Here is a 16,490-nt window from a genome sequence, read left to right as displayed (position 1 = left end):
CTGACCCATACCCCTACTTTCTTTTAATCTATCCGTGATCAACAGATGCATATCTGTATTCCCAGTCATGTGAAATCCATAGATTGGGGCCTAATGCATTCATTTCAATGGACTGATTTCCTTTCATGAACTGTAACTCAGTAAAATCTTTGAGATTGTTGCATTTTGCGTTTATATTTTTGTTCCGTGTGGTAAGCTTGCCTTACAGTTCATTTAAAAAAATGACATGTCCGACTTGTTATTCTAGTAACGTTAACGTTAGAGGTTGAAGATATATGTAACGTAGATAGCTAACCTTTTTCTTGCTTATTGTATAGTGTAGGATAAAAATACCTGTATGCCTATGGATATGTATGGACTCTAAAACGGTTGGTATAAAGTTCAGAATGGTGGTTTAAATGTTTTATGGCTTCCACTGGTTAAGGGGAGGTGCACAGAGAACGAGGACACGTACCTCTCGAACGCAGAGAAGAAGAGAAGGATAAAACAACAGCGGTGTAAAAATAAGAATCGTCCTGATGCTGGGAGAAAAGTGTCTCTTGCTGCAACCCAGCGATGGGAATAAGACAGAACAGAGCCCTGAGGGTGCAGAGTATCTGGGTGCAAAACACACACACACACACACACACACACCAAAGAAAAAACAAAATAACAAAAAGTAATTCCACACGTAGCTGCAGTGGCCTAGTTCCTTTCTTTGTTATCAGCCCACTATGGTGTGAGCCACAATGTACACACTGTACACACTGGGCCAGTAGATAGGGACTGGGAGCCACTGCCTGCATCCCAAATGGCACCCTATTGCCTACATACCGCACTATAGTTGACCAGCACCTGCAGTCACAGTGGCTGTGGATGAATGGAAACTGTAAAGGATATAGGCAGAGATGCGGCTCTGGGCCTCTGTGTTAACGGCTGGTGTATACGCTCCATTATAGGGCCATTCAGACACACAATGGATGTGTGGGATATGTAGGTCGAGTGGGACAAAGGCATGTAGCCTCTAGAGTGTCAGCTTGTGGGAGAGGAAGTGAGAGAAAGGAGAGTTGAGCTGTGTGTGAGAGAATCGACTGTGTGACATACAGTAACATTGCATCACTGCCAGCAACACCACTCGAGAGGCATATCGGTTGGATCTGTGTGTGTGTGTGTGTGTCTAAATGTAGCCAGCAATCAGAATTAAGCCTTGCGTGTTTCACTTGGTGTTTAAGTGAGTCTGTCAAAGTGCATTAAAGCAAGTCCGAATATCTGTATTATTGCAAATGTGTGTGTCGGTCTGAGTGGGAGTGAGTGAGTGTGTATGTTTGAGCTTGTGTGTGTGTGTGTGTGCGTGTCTGAGTGAGAGTTTGCCTACACCAACTAATGCTTAGAAGACAGTTTAATGTCTGTATTAGCGGGGGGGATGAACCCAGTCCCATTCCCTTCAGCTTAAAACACGCAGAAATCACAGTTGAACGCTTTCATCGCGGTCAGTTCTACGCCTTACAGAACAGAAACAGGCCAGTGAAATAAAGGACCAGGTCTTACACAGAAGACATTTCAGGTGACACTAAAGTACCTTTAATGTCCATTATAAAACGGGCTGTTTGGATTCTGGATGCTTACTGGACGAGCAGCGTTCCAAGCCGTGCTGTATTGGCCTAGATAGGCACACCTAAGCCTGCTAACAGGTCCATCTGAATTCTCACGTCGCCTTCATAGGAATATCATGTTCACTTTTGCTGTATTTCCCCTTGTTTCTAGCCTAGCATTCAGTTTGGTACAGTGGTCGGGTTAATATAAGCCTAGCTGTTTGCCTGTCCGACCTCGGAAAAGACGTGTCAACTTTGAAATGCGATCTCCCCTGTACCATAGAGAGCGAACAGTGTCCAGAAAAGAGTGGTCACCTAGTTTCTCTTGAACAATGTGTAAGCTGCAACTCGTTTCCCTGAGGAAAGTCACGAGAGGAAAGTTACTACGGATGTGGTAAGGACAACGTGGTTGCTGATTGTCTTTCAAGGGTGGGCGGTTTTGTGTTTAGATGAGTATTATTTTGGTTGAGCTCGTTCCAGGGGGGTGGGAGTATTAAAAACATACTTTATTTATATATGAAAAATATATTTTAAAAAAAGTGTTTGTTTTGTTTTCTATTTAATTGTTGCCAGCCAGTTGATGCCATGTTTATATTGGAGAAGGCGACGCATAAGGAGGGACGCATTTAAGTGAAATTAAAGTTGTTTTCTGTTGGTGGTGAGCAAACTTGTCTTAAGGGGGACGGTGTTACAGCTTTTGGGTTTTACATTTATGATTAGCAACGATTGGTGTCACCTCGTTAGTCAGCATGTGTTACACCTGTGCTGGCTTGTCCATCTCGTTAGTTGGAAGGTGTTTCACCTGTGCTGGCCCAGGTGATATTTATGAGCGGCTGGCCCAGTACTCAAGTTGTCTTGAGAGATATGGAGGGTTAACACGCCCCCTATTTTTGATTTCTAGACAAAACAATCCTTTATCTGATCGTCCCCTGATTTTGTTTTGCACTACTTTTTTGTTTTGACTCCTGTCTTGAAGTTTGGTGTGTTTTTCTTCTTCTTTTGTTTGCCTCTTCTTGGCCAAATTTCGTGGTCGCTCATGGTGGGTGTCTTTTAGGTTCCAGTTGTTGCTGCTAGTCAACTTTCAGCGGACACCCCCATGAGTGTCTTTCAGAAACCTTCCTAAAACCACACCTGTTTCGTTTGAGTTGTTGTCAGTGACTCTGTTTGAACGACATGAATTGGTTTTCTTGCTGGGGAACATAAAATACATAATTAGGCTCGCTGTAGTTTAGCTAGCATAGCAACAATTGTTGTTTGCTTGGCGTCGAGCCGAACAACGCCATTTACCTGTGACTGTATTCAGCACATGGCACGGTCTCTTGTGCTTTATTGTTTAAATACGCACACTTTGTCACAATAGCTATGAGGAATATGGTTGATAACTTGTCTGGCTTTAAATCTGTGCCTTTGATATGGCCATGAAATAGAAAATACACTCCCAACCCTATTCAGATGACGGATGGACAAAAAGTGCCTGAGAGATGAAGTCAATTCTGCAACTGTCCCAGCAGTGATTTACATCATGTGTGTCTGACTAAATCACTGTTAGGATTATATCAGAGCCATTTCCCCAGGCTGCTGTTATACACTGCAGAGTGATTGTATTGTAAATGCTTCTGTGCCTTCCTAAACCGGATGGTGAACTTCAGGGAGCTACATGGATAACGCCTGCTGGCTGCTGCTGCAGAGGAAGAAGCAGTGTCGACACCTCTGTCTAATCAGCTGCAGGAGATCTTCTTGGCCAGCCTCTGCTTTTGCCTCCATCGCCCTTTATCTTTCTCCTCTCCATTCCTTACCTCATCCCTCCATCGCCACACACACACACACAACAGAAATGTCTCCTCTCTCTCGCCATCTCTGACCGCCCTCTCCATCTCTCGTTCTCTTCTGTCTCTCCTCCATTTACTCCCTCCCTCCAATCGCTACCAACACAAAAGCAGTCTGACAGGCTGGCAGACAGCTACTCTGGAGCGAGATAGCACCATAGTGACCAGACAGGACCCTTTTATTTACAGGAGTCTTGGTAGAAAAAAAATCACCTGTCTCGCTACTCTGGAAAAATGTATTGTTGAGTTAGTTTGATTGAAGAGGGTGAAGTTAGGGCACAAACAAGACTACACCTCAGCTCAGCTGAAAATAGGCCTACAGCAACATCCACAGACCATACGAACCAGGCAGACACACAGACTATACACACACACAGTAACAAAATCAACTCCCCTCCATCCTCGGACACTGTCTGACTGAACACACATGCTGGTGTAGTAAACATACGCACATACTGAGGCTTGGTCACATGCTGGTAAACACACACACCACTGTATTGGTTATCAGGTCCCTACGTCTCCTCCTGTGTCTCGTCCTGGTGCTGTCATCCTCCTCTCTTCAGAGGTCCTACTGTCAACAATACTTAGTTTATAGATGGGGGGGGGGGTGTACTACCCCGCACCCAGCTCCCTCCCTCTCTCCATCCTGTCCCTTCATCCCTCACTCCCACTCATCCATCACCCTGTCAATCAACCAGCGAAGGGTCAATCTACCCAGCGCTCACCATCGCTGTCGTGCGCACGCACACACGTCTGCTGGACCCATCTGAGCTCATCATAAGTGTGTGTCCACAGGGAGCTTGTCAGAATGACTGACAGCCCAGCTAAAGTAGATAGGGTGAAACTGCTCAGGGTGCTAACCCGTTTTAAATTGACCATTGAGTCAATATATAATAAAGATGAACCCTTAGAAGAGACCAAACCAACGCCCACTTTAAAGATATAAAATGCACGCACGCACACACACAAATATGTTTGCTTTACTATCCTTGTGGGGACCAAACAATTGATTCCCATTCTTAATCTGATTTCTTGTAACCCCCAAACCCAACCCTTAACCTAACCCTAATGCCAAATCCTTAACCTAACCCTAACGCCAAACCCTAAACTTAACCCTTAACCTAACCGTAACCCTTAACCTAACCCTAACGCCAAACCCTTAACCTAACGCCAAACCCTAAACCTAACCCTTAACCTAACCGTAACCCTTATCCTAACCGTAACCCTTAACCTAACCGTAACTTCTAACCCTTACCATAACCCTTAACCTAACTCCAAACTCTAAACCTAAGTCCTAACCGTAACCCTTAACCTAACTCCAAACTCTAAACCTAAGTCCTAACCGTAACCCTTAACCTAACTCCAAACTCTAAACCTAACTCCTAACCGTAACCCTTATCCTAACCGTAACCCTTAACCTAACCGTAACTCCTAACCCCTACCATAACCCTTAACCTAAACCCTAACCCTTACCATAACCCTTAACCTAATTCCTAACCTAACCCTAACGTCAAACCCTAACGCCAAACCCTAAACCTTTAACCTAACACTTAACCCTTACCTAACCGTAACCCTTAACCTAACCCTAACGCCAAACCCTAAACCTTAACCTAACACAACCCTTAACCTAACACTTAACCTAACCGTAAAGCCAAATCCTTAACCTAACCCTAACGCCAAATCCTTAACCTAACCCTAACGTCAAACCCTAAACCTAACTCCTAACCCTTAACCTAACCCTAACTCCTAACCCTTTACCTAACCCTTAACCTAACCCTTAACCTAACCCTAACTCCTAACCCTAATTCCTAACCCTAACTCCTAACCCTAACTCCTAACCTAACCCTAATCCTAAACCTAACTCTAATCCTAACTAGAGGTCGACCGATTAATCAGAATGGCCTATTAATTAGGCCCGATTTCAAGTTTTTTTTACATTTTTTATATATATATATATTTTACACCTTTATTTAATCTTTATTTAACTAGGCAAGTCAGTTAAAGAACACATTCTTATTTTCAATGACGGCCTAGGAACGGTGGGTTAACTGCCTCGTTCAGGGGCAGCACGACAGATTTTCACCTTGTCAGCTCAGGGGATTCAATCTTGCAACCTTACAGTTAACTAGTCCAACGCAATAACGACCTGCCTCTCTCCACAAGGAGACTGCCTGTTACGCGAATGCAGTAAGCCAAGGTAAGTTGCTAACTAGCATTAAACGTATCTTATAAAAAACAATCAATCATAATCACTAGTTAACTACACATGGTTGATGATATTACTAGATATTATCTAGCGTGTCCTGCGTTGCATATAACCTGACTGAGCATACAAGCATACAAGTATCTAAGTATCTGACTGAGCGGTGGTAGGCAGAAGCAGGCACGTAAATATTCATTCAAAAAGCACTTTTGTGCGTTTTGCCAGCAGCTCTTCGTTGCGCTGTTTATGACTTCGAGCCTATCAACTCCCGAGATGAGGCTGGTGTAAACAAAGTGAAATGGCTAGCTAGTTAGAGTGCTTTAATAGCGTTTCAAACGTCACTCGCTCTGAGCCTTGGAGTGGTTGTTTCCCTTGCTCTGCATGGGTAATGCTGCTTCGAGATTGGCTGTTGTCGTTGTGTTCCTGGTTCGAGCCCAGGGAGGAGCGAGGAGAGGGACGGAAGCTATACAGTTACACTGGCAATACTAAAGTGCCTATAAGAACAAAGGTTAATGAAATACAAATGGTATTGAGGGAAATAGTACTATATTTCCTATAATAACTACAACCTAAAACTTCTTACCTGGGAATATTGAAAACTCATGTTAAAAGGAACCACCAGCTTTCATATGTTCTCATGTTCTGAGCAAGGAACTTAAACGTTAGCTTTCTTACATAGCACATATTGCACTTTTACTTTCTTCTCCAACACTTTGTTTTTGCATTATTTAAACCAAATTGAACATGTTTCATTATTTATTTGAGGCTAAATGTATTTTATTGATGTATTATATTAAGTTAAAATAAGTGTTCATTCAGTATTGTTGTAATTGTCATTATTACAAATAAATAAATAAATAAATCGGCCGATTAATCGGTATCGGCTTTTTTGGTCCTCCAATAATTGGTATTGGTATCGGCGTTGAAAAATCATAATCGGTCGACCTCTAATTCTAATTCTAACCTTAACCCTAACTCCTAACAGTAACCCTAACTCCTGACCGTAACCCTAACTCCTGACCGTAACCCTAAACCTAACTCCTAACCCTAACTCCTAACCGTAACCTTTAACCTAACCCTAACTCCTAACAGTAACCCTAACTCCTGACCGTAACCCTAACTCCTGACCCTAAACCTAACTCCTAACCCTAACTCCTAACCGTAACCTTTAACCTAACCCTAACTCCTAACCCTAACCTTAATTCTCACCATAACCCTAATTATAACCCTAAACCTAACCCCTATACCTAAAATGGCACTTTTCCTTGTGGGGACTGGCAAGGATAGTGAAACCACGCACGCATGCACGCACACACACACAGACACACATGCACACAGACGCTCTGTCCTACTCAGACAGCTCTGTTAGCAGTGCAGCCAGAAGTCTCATTACTGCAGTTCCTCAGAGAGACTCAGCACACTGCTGCAGTCTCAGTCTATACCCCAAATGGCACCCTATTCCCTTTATAGTGCACTACTTTTGACCAGAGCCTTATAGGGCCCTGGTCAAAACTATTGCACTATGAAGGGAATAAGGTGCCAAATGGGACGCAGATTTAAGTCTCACTGGCTGCTTCTCATTATGCTGCCTGGCCTCCACACATAGCAGAGCAGCCATTACCACAGGGCCTGGACCCTGTACACCACCCCATTAACAATGTAGACACAACCCTATATACCACCCCATTACCACAAGACCTGGACCCTGTACACCACCCCATTAACACTGTAGACACAACCCTATACACCACCCCATTAACACTGTAGACACAACCCTGTACACCACCCCATTAACACTGTAGACACAACCCTGTACACCACCCCATTACCACAAGACCTGGACCCTGCACACCACCCCATTAACACTGTAGACACAACCCTGTACACCACCCCATTACCACTGTAGACACAACCCTGTACACCACCCCATTACCACAAGACCTGGACCCTGCACACCACCCCATTAACACTGTAGACACAACCCTGTACACCACCCCATTAACAATGTAGACACAACCCTGTACACCACCCCATTACCACAAGACCTGGACCCTGCACAACCACCCCATTAACACTGTAGACACAACCCTATACACCACCCCATTAACACTGTAGACACAACCCTGTACACCACCCCATTAACAATGTAGACACAACCCTGTACACCACCCCATTACCACAAGACCTGGACCCTGCACACCACCCCATTAACACTGTAGACACAACCCTATACACCACCCCATTAACACTGTAGACACAACCCTGTACACCACCCCATTAACAATGTAGACACAACCCTGTACACCACCCCATTAACACTGTAGACACAACCCTGCACACCACCCCATTAACACTGTAGACACAACCCTGTACACCACCCCATTAACACTGTAGACACAACCCTGTACACAACCCCATTAAAAATGTAGAAACAACCCTGTACACCACCCCATTACCACAAGACCTGGACCCTGCACACCACCCCATTAACACTGTAGACACAACCCTATACACCACCCCATTAACACTGTAGACACAACCCTGTACACCACCCCATTAACAATGTAGACACAACCCTGTACACCACCCCATTAACACTGTAGACACAACCCTGTACACCACCCCATTAACACTGTAGACACAACCCTGCAAACCACCCCATTAACACTGTAGACACAACCCTGTACACCACCCCATTACCACAAGACCTGGACCCTGTACACCACCCCATTAACACTGTAGACACAACCCTGTACACCACCCCATTAACACTGTAGACACAACCCTGTACACCACCCCATTAACACTGTAGACACAGCCCTGTACACCACCCCATTAACAATGTAGACACAACCCTGTACACCACCCCATTACCACAAGACCTGGACCCTGCACACCACCCCATTAACACTGTAGACACAACCCTGTACACCACCCCATTAACAATGTAGACACAACCCTGTACACCACCCCATTACCACAAGACCTGGACCCTGCACACCACCCCATTAACACTGTAGACACAACCCTATACACCACCCCATTAACACTGTAGACACAACCCTGTACACCACCCCATTAACACTGTAGACACAGCCCTGTACACCACCCCATTACCACAAGACCTGGACCCTGCACACCACCCCATTAACAATGTAGACACAACCCTGTACACCACCCCATTAACACTGTAGACACAACCCTGTACACCACCCCATTAACACTGTAGACACAACCATGTACACCACCCCATTAACAATGTAGACACAACCCTATACACCACCCCATTAACACTGTAGACACAACCCTGTACACCACCCCATTACCACAAGACCTGGACCCTGTACACCACCCCATTAACACTGTAGACACAGCCCTGTACACCACCCCATTACCACAAGACCTGGACCCTGCACACCACCCCATTAACACTGTAGACACAACCCTGTACACCACCCCATTACCACAAGACCTGGACCCTGTACACCACCCCATTAACACTGTAGACACAACCATGTACATCACCCCATTAACACTGTAGACACAACCCTGTACATCACCCCATTAACACTGTAGACACAACCCTGTACACCACCCCATTAACACTGTAGACACAACCATGTACACCACCCCATTAACACTGTAGACACAACCCTGTACACCACCCCATTAACACTGTAGACACAACCCTGTACACCACCCCATTAACACTGTAGACACAACCCTGTACAACACCCCATTAACACTGTAGACACAACCCTGTACACCACCCCATTACCACAAGACCTGGACCCTGCACACCACCCCATTAACACTGTAGACACAACCCTGCACACCACCCCATTAACACTGTAGACACAACCCTGTACACCACCCCATTAACACTGTAGACACAACCATGTACACCACCCCATTAACACTGTAGACACAACCCTGTACACCACCCCATTAACACTGTAGACACAACCATGTACACCACCCCATTAACACTGTAGACACAACCCTGTACACCACCCCATTAACACTGTAGACACAACCCTATACACCACCCCATTACCACAAGACCTGGACCCTGCACACCACCCCATTAACACTGTAGACACAACCCTGCACACCACCCCATTAACACTGTAGACACAACCCTGTACACCACCCCATTAACACTGTAGACACAACCATGTACACCACCCCATTAACACTGTAGACACAACCCTGTACACCACCCCATTAACACTGTAGACACAACCCTATACACCACCCCATTACCACAAGACCTGGACCCTGCACACCTCCCCATTAACACTGTAGACACAACCCTGTACACCACCCCATTAACACTGTAGACACAACCCTGTACACCACCCCATTACCACAAGACCTGGACCCTGCACACCACCCCATTAACACTGTAGACACAACCATGTACACCACCCCATTAACACTGTAGACACAACCCTATACACCACCCCATTAACACTGTAGACACAGCCCTGTACACCACCCCATTAACACTGTAGACACAACCCTATACACCACCCCATTAACACTGTAGACACAACCCTATACACCACCCCATTAACACTGTAGACACAACCCTGTACACCACCCCATTAACACTGTAGACACAACCCTGTCCACCACCCCATTAACACTGTAGACACAACCCTGTACACCACCCTATTACCACAGGGCCTGGACCCTGTACACCACCCAATTAACACTGTAGACACAACCATGTACACCACCCCATTAACACTGTAGACACAACCATGTACACCACCCCATTAAGACTGTCGACACAACTCTGTACACCACCCCATTGCCACTGCAAATAATATTCAAACCCGTTGGGCTTGAGAAAGGACCGTAACACTGTAGTAACACTGTAGTAACACCGCAGTAACACCGCAGTAACACTGTAGTAACACTGTAGTAACACCGCAGTAACACCGCAGTAACACTGTAGTAACACCGCAGTAACACTATAGTAACACCGCAGTAACACTATAGTAACACCGCAGTAACACTATAGTAACGCCGTAGTAACACTGTAGTAACACTATAGTAACACCGCAGTAACACTATAGTAACACCGCAGTAACACCATAGTAACACCGCAGTAACACCACAGTAACACCACAGTAACACCATAGTAACACCGCAGTAACACCATAGTAACATCGCAGTAACACCATAGTAACACCGCAGTAACACTATAGTAACACCGCAGTAACACCATAGTAACACCGCACTAACACCGCAGTAACAATGCAGTAACGCCACAGTAACACCGTAGTAACACCACAGTAACGTCGTAGTAACGCCGCAGTAACGCTGCAGTAACGCCGTAGTAACACCACAGTAACACCGTAGTAACACCGCAGTAACGCCGTAGTAGCACTAGTAACACCGTAATAACACCGTAGTAACGCCGCAGTAACACCGTAGTAACGCCGCAGTAACACCGTAGTAACACCGCAGTGACACCGCAGTGACACTGTAGTAACACTGTAGTAACACCGTAGTAACACCGCAGTAACACAGTAGTAGCACCGTAGTAACACTGTAGTAACACCAGTAACACCGTAGTAACACCGCAGTGACACTGTAGTAACACCGCAGTAACACTGTAGTAACACTATAGTAACACCGTAGTAACACTATAGTAACACTATAGTAACACCGCAGTAACACCATAGTAACACCGCAGTAACACCATAGTAACACCGCAGTAACACCACAGTAACGCTGTAGTAACGCCGCAGTAACGCCGTAGTAACACTAGTAACACCGCAGTAACGCCGTAGTAGCACTAGTAACACCGTAGTAACACCGTAGTAACGCCGCAGTAACACTGTAGTAACACTGTAGTAACACCGTAGTAACACTGTAGTAACACCAGTAACACCGTAGTAACACCGCAGTGACACTATAGTAACACTGTAGTAACACCGTAGTAACACTGCAGTAACACCGTAGTAACGCCGCAGTAACGCCATAGTAACGCCGCAGTAACACCGTAGTAACGCCGCAGTAATGCCGCAGTAACGCCGTAGTAACACCGTAGTAACACCGCATTAACACTGTAGTAACGCCGCAGTAACACCGCAGTAACACCGCAGTAACGCCACAGTAACACTGTAGTAACACTGCAGTAATGCTAACAATGTGAGCTGAGGCCTACTCATGGCCATTGGCCAGTGCTGACCACTACATACAGCAGGGGTCAGTAATGTCTGACTCTGAAGCTCCACTACTACTACTGGCTCTGGGTAGGAGCTGCTCCTCAGGTCTAGGATCAGTTTACATACCCCACTTCTAACCTTTACCAAAGGTGACACACACACAGAACTGACCTTAGATCAGTTAGCTTAGATAGCCTGCTCTATTGAAGGAGAGCGAGAGCCTAAGTACAACAGAGTGTGAGAGAGAAAAAGAGGGGGAGACTGTGTGTGTGTGAGCGTGCCAGTGTATGAGTTTGAGCGTACATGTGTGAATATGTCTCAAATCAGCCCGCTGTAAGAACAACTTCTGCACATCTTTCCTTTACTCTGAACAACCTTTAGAAACGTTAAATTAGGACAGACCCTATCACTTCACAACTCTTGACTGTTGCTTCAGGCTTGAATCAAAATCGTCACGCCAGTGTTTTGAGGGCCGGAATACGGCATGTGACAAGCGCAATAACAGAAGAGCTTTTCTCACGGCCTTTAGACACAGCCCATCAGCCCAGGTTGGCACCCTGTCCATCACGTATCACAACACGCCATCTTACACTACACCATAGCTACCATGACAGGCACCGACATTACATGGATTTAGTTCCGGTTTGTAAACGGCAGCAAGGAAAGGAAATAGTCTTGACGTTAGACTACTTTAACCCGCGTCTCATCAGAACACAACAAAAAATCCACCCCTGATCAGACCACCACCAACAGCTTGTGAGAGAGGATGCTGAAGAGAGAGGAAACATACTGCAGTACTCTGATGTAAGTCCACATCTAACCTGGAAGTGAACTTCAGTAATGTAAAGTGTTTTTTACATTTTATTTACCCAGGTTAGCCTCATTGAGATAAAATCTATTCTTTCAAGAGAGTCTTTGTTGTTGACAAAGACGCATACATTTCAATTACAGAAACATACAAACATGTAAGCTTAGACTACAGAATCTAACCAAGAAGGGTAATGTAAAGATCACAGATGATGAACACTTGGATTAAAGGGTCAGTGAAGTAAGGAAGCAGAGGAAATACTCTTGACACCTTGAAGACTACTTCATCTAAATCCAGTAATGTAAGAATACAGATTACCAACGCTGCCTGGGAGTATTGGGTGAGATAATATGCAGTGAAGTAATGGTGCTTAACATCTCACAGTAGAAACAGAAGGAGAGGCGAGAGAGTGAGAGACAGAACGTGAGAGAGACAGAGACAGAGAAAGAGAAAGCTACGAGTAGAGACAAAGACAAGGGGGAAGAGGCAGAAATGGAGCGAGAGCCAAACTCCAGTCAGTGTGTCAGTTAGTCCCGGCCACGCGTCTCACCTGAGTGTCTCAGCCATGCGTCTCAGGTCCTCGTTCTGCTGTTTCAGTCTCTCCAGCTTGGCCAGGATCTTGGACAGCTCTCTGCTGGATCTCTCCGGGTGCTCGCTGTCCTTCACAAGGTGACCTCCGATGTAGAACAGCAGTGTGCCCCACGCCAGGAGCACAAGCATGATCCAGCGCCACGAACCTGCCCATGGGCGCATCTTTCACCCCTCTGGGGTGAGGGATGGGGGGGGGGGGGGTGAACAGCACTCCCGTCACAATAGGCCTTGAGGCATGGTGAGAATGCCGGAGGGCGTAGGGGGGGAGGGGGGAGGACGGAGATGGTGAGAGGTAGTTCAAGTAGGGTTGGGGGGGTTAGTTAATGCATGGCTATGGTTCCTCCAGGGAGTTAGGATGTCCGAGTCCTCTCTGGTCTAGGCTGGACTGGGCGTGTGCTGATCCTGGGTCTGGTAGTCTGGTCTGTCACCCTCTGTGTCTCTGTAGTCCTGACTGACTGATTGACAGATGTCTCCCTGGGTCTCTATGAAGTGGCCTTGTAGAATACTTCCCTCTGTTCAAAGAGCAAACAAAGTAGGGTTGGTCACTGACAAAATCTGAGAGAAACCGCAGCCCTTATCTTCTTCCTCCACCCGTCCTCTCTTTCTCTGTGATAAACCAGAGTCAGGTGCCCCTCGCTATATGAATTCACCACACAGCAGTAAACAAACGCCACATGCCACTCAGCATTACATCAACAAACTGGCTGAAAACACCACAAACCCACTTCTACACACCACAAACGCACCAGTCAACTAAACACAAACCCACCGAACGCAACAACAAAAAAATCCACCGCTGATCAGAGCACAACCAACGGCTAAATGCCTGTGAGAGAGAGAACACTGAAAATAGAAACGCGGCTACCGGTACTTCCCTTGTCTAATAATAAAACTGGGTTAAACCATTGTTATGTGGAGGAGCGTGTGGATGTCAGCATAGAGGTCTCCTCCCCTCTATTTGAGGAGAGATCCCCCCCCCCCCCCGACACAGCTCTGTTCACATACATACACTCCTCCCCCAGGACCCTGGCCACACACACAGTCTCAGAGCAGGCAGGGAGATCACACACAGACACACACATTTTTGACATCACAGGCCAGCAACGCGAGTTGAACGGTTCAGCAACGATAATGGATATGGCTGAATACTCTATGTTCATTACAGGGGATATAGAATACTTATCCCTTCATTACAAATGACTGGCAGGCTGGCTGAATACATAAGAGACTAGTTAGTTATGGATTTCTGTGTGGAGAATATACAATGTATTATAGATTGTAGCAGTGGTTTGAGGCGAGCGCGAACAAAGGGCGGACTCAATTAATTAATCAGCAGACTGACCTTCAGCTGCGTAGTACTGCCTGCTTGTCTGTCAAGTTTCAAGTACAGTGAAATGGCTTTCGTGCTCTTTCCCGACAATACAGTAATCAACATCGGTAGTACTATACATTATATATATATTTTAAAGTCAAGTAGAACAAAAACACACGAGAAATAGAAATAAGAAGAACCACGAGAAAGCAAGCACAGTAAACTATATACAGGGTCAGTTCCAGGGTCAGTGCCAATACCATACTGTATGTGCAATGTGCAGGGATACTGCAGTGGTTGAAGACTCTTATTTGGGTCAGAAAAGTGCATTGAAATGACTTAGGAACTGTGAACACTTTGGAGAGTTGTGTGACCACTTTGGAGACACCAGTTCGTCCTCTCACACAAACCTTTGTAATCAAAAAATGTTGCTCCTACCCCACATTTTCCAGGGATACTTTATCATGTTACTGAATGTACCCAGAGTGTTTTAAGATTCAGTTATCAACAAATGCGGTGAATAGTACAGTGATTTAATGTAAAAAGGCACATAAAATCAACCGTGTAATGTTTGGATGAAGTATTGTGTCAGGTGAACTGTTGTGTCCTCAACTTTGGTCTAATCATTTTTCCCATAATCGTTCACTTTCAATTGCTTCACTCTTAGAAAAAAAAGGTGCTATCTAGAACCTTAAAGGGTTATTCGGCTCTCCCCATAGGAGAACCCTTTAAAGTAGAGGTTGACCGATTAATCGGAATGGCCGATTTAATTAGGACCGATTTCAAGTTTTCATAACAATCGGAAATCGGTATTTTTGGGCGCCGGTTTTTGTATACCTTTATTTAACTAGGCAAGTCAGTTAAGAACACATTCTTATTTTCAATGACGGCCCAGGAACGGTGGGTTAACTGCCTAGTTCAAGGGCAGAACGACAGATTTTCACCTTGTCAGCTCGGGGGGATCCAATCTTGCAACCTTACAGTTAACTAGTCCAACGCAATAACGACCTGCCTCTCTCTCGTTGCACTCCACAAGGAGACTGCCTGTTACGCGAATGCAGTAAGCCAAGGTAAGTTGCTAGCTAGCATTAAACTTATCTTATAAAAAACAAATCAATCATAATCACTAGTTAACTACACATGGTTGATGATATTACTAGATATTATCTAGCGTGTCCTGCGTTGCATATAATCTGACTGAGCATACAAGCATACACGTATCTAAGTATCTGACTGAGTGGTGGTAGGCAGAAGCAGGCCCGTAAACATTCATTCAAACAGCACTTTCGTACGTTTTGCCAGCAGCTCTTTGTTGTGCGTCAAGCATTGCGCTGTTTATGACTTCAAGCCTATCAACTCCCGAGATGAGGCTGGTGTAAACGAAGTGAAATGGCTAGCTTGTTAGCGCGCGCTAATAGTGTTTCAAACGTTACTCGCTCTGAGCCTTCTAGTAGTTGTTCCCCTTGCTCTGCATGGGTAACGCTGCTTCGAGTGTGGCTGTTGTCGATGTGTTCCTGGTTCGAGCCCAGGTAGGAGCGAGGAGAGGGACGGAAGCTATACTGTTACTCTGGCAATACCAAAGTGCCTATAAGAACATCCAATAGTCAAAGGTTAATGAAATACAAATGGTATAGAGGGAAATAGTCCTATAACTCCTAATAATAACTACAACCTAAAACTTCTTACCTGGGAATATTGAAGACTCATGTTAAAAGGAACAACCAACTTTCATATGTTCTCATGTTCTGAGCAAGGAACTTAAACGTTAGCTTTCTTACATAGCACATATTGCACTTTTACTTTCTTCTCCAACACTTTGTTTTTGCATTATTTAAACCAAATTGACATGTTTCATTATTTACTTGAGGCTAAATTTATTTTTATTGATGTATTATATTAAGTTAAAATAAGTGTTAATTCAGTATTGTTGTAATTGTCATTGTTACAATTTTGTAATTTTTTTATTTTTTATTATTATGTTTTTATTTTTAAAT

At 45.1% G+C, this 16,490-nt stretch overlaps 1 protein-coding gene across 5 annotated transcripts in view; it reads right to left on the bottom strand.

The window, feature by feature from the left end:
- Nucleotides 1-16,490, bottom strand: part of LOC110498325 (alpha-(1,6)-fucosyltransferase) — a 118,145-nt gene that overhangs the window by 24,144 nt on the left and 77,511 nt on the right. For 4 of the 5 annotated variants that reach the window (XM_036954610.1, XM_036954612.1, XM_036954611.1 and 1 more), the window contains one exon: nucleotides 13,144-13,696. In XM_036954610.1, the coding sequence (XP_036810505.1) occupies nucleotides 13,144-13,346 (203 nt within the window). In that variant the 5' untranslated portion in view covers nucleotides 13,347-13,696. Of the gene's footprint in view, nucleotides 1-13,143; nucleotides 13,697-13,953; nucleotides 14,104-16,490 lie in introns of those variants that run through there. The other variant, XM_036954613.1, reaches the window with a different exon arrangement.

The sequence above is a fragment of the Oncorhynchus mykiss genome, chromosome 19, assembly GCF_013265735.2.
Source record: "Oncorhynchus mykiss isolate Arlee chromosome 19, USDA_OmykA_1.1, whole genome shotgun sequence".
NCBI lineage: Eukaryota > Metazoa > Chordata > Actinopteri > Salmoniformes > Salmonidae > Oncorhynchus > Oncorhynchus mykiss.
This window is presented reverse-complemented; position numbering and strand designations above follow the sequence as displayed.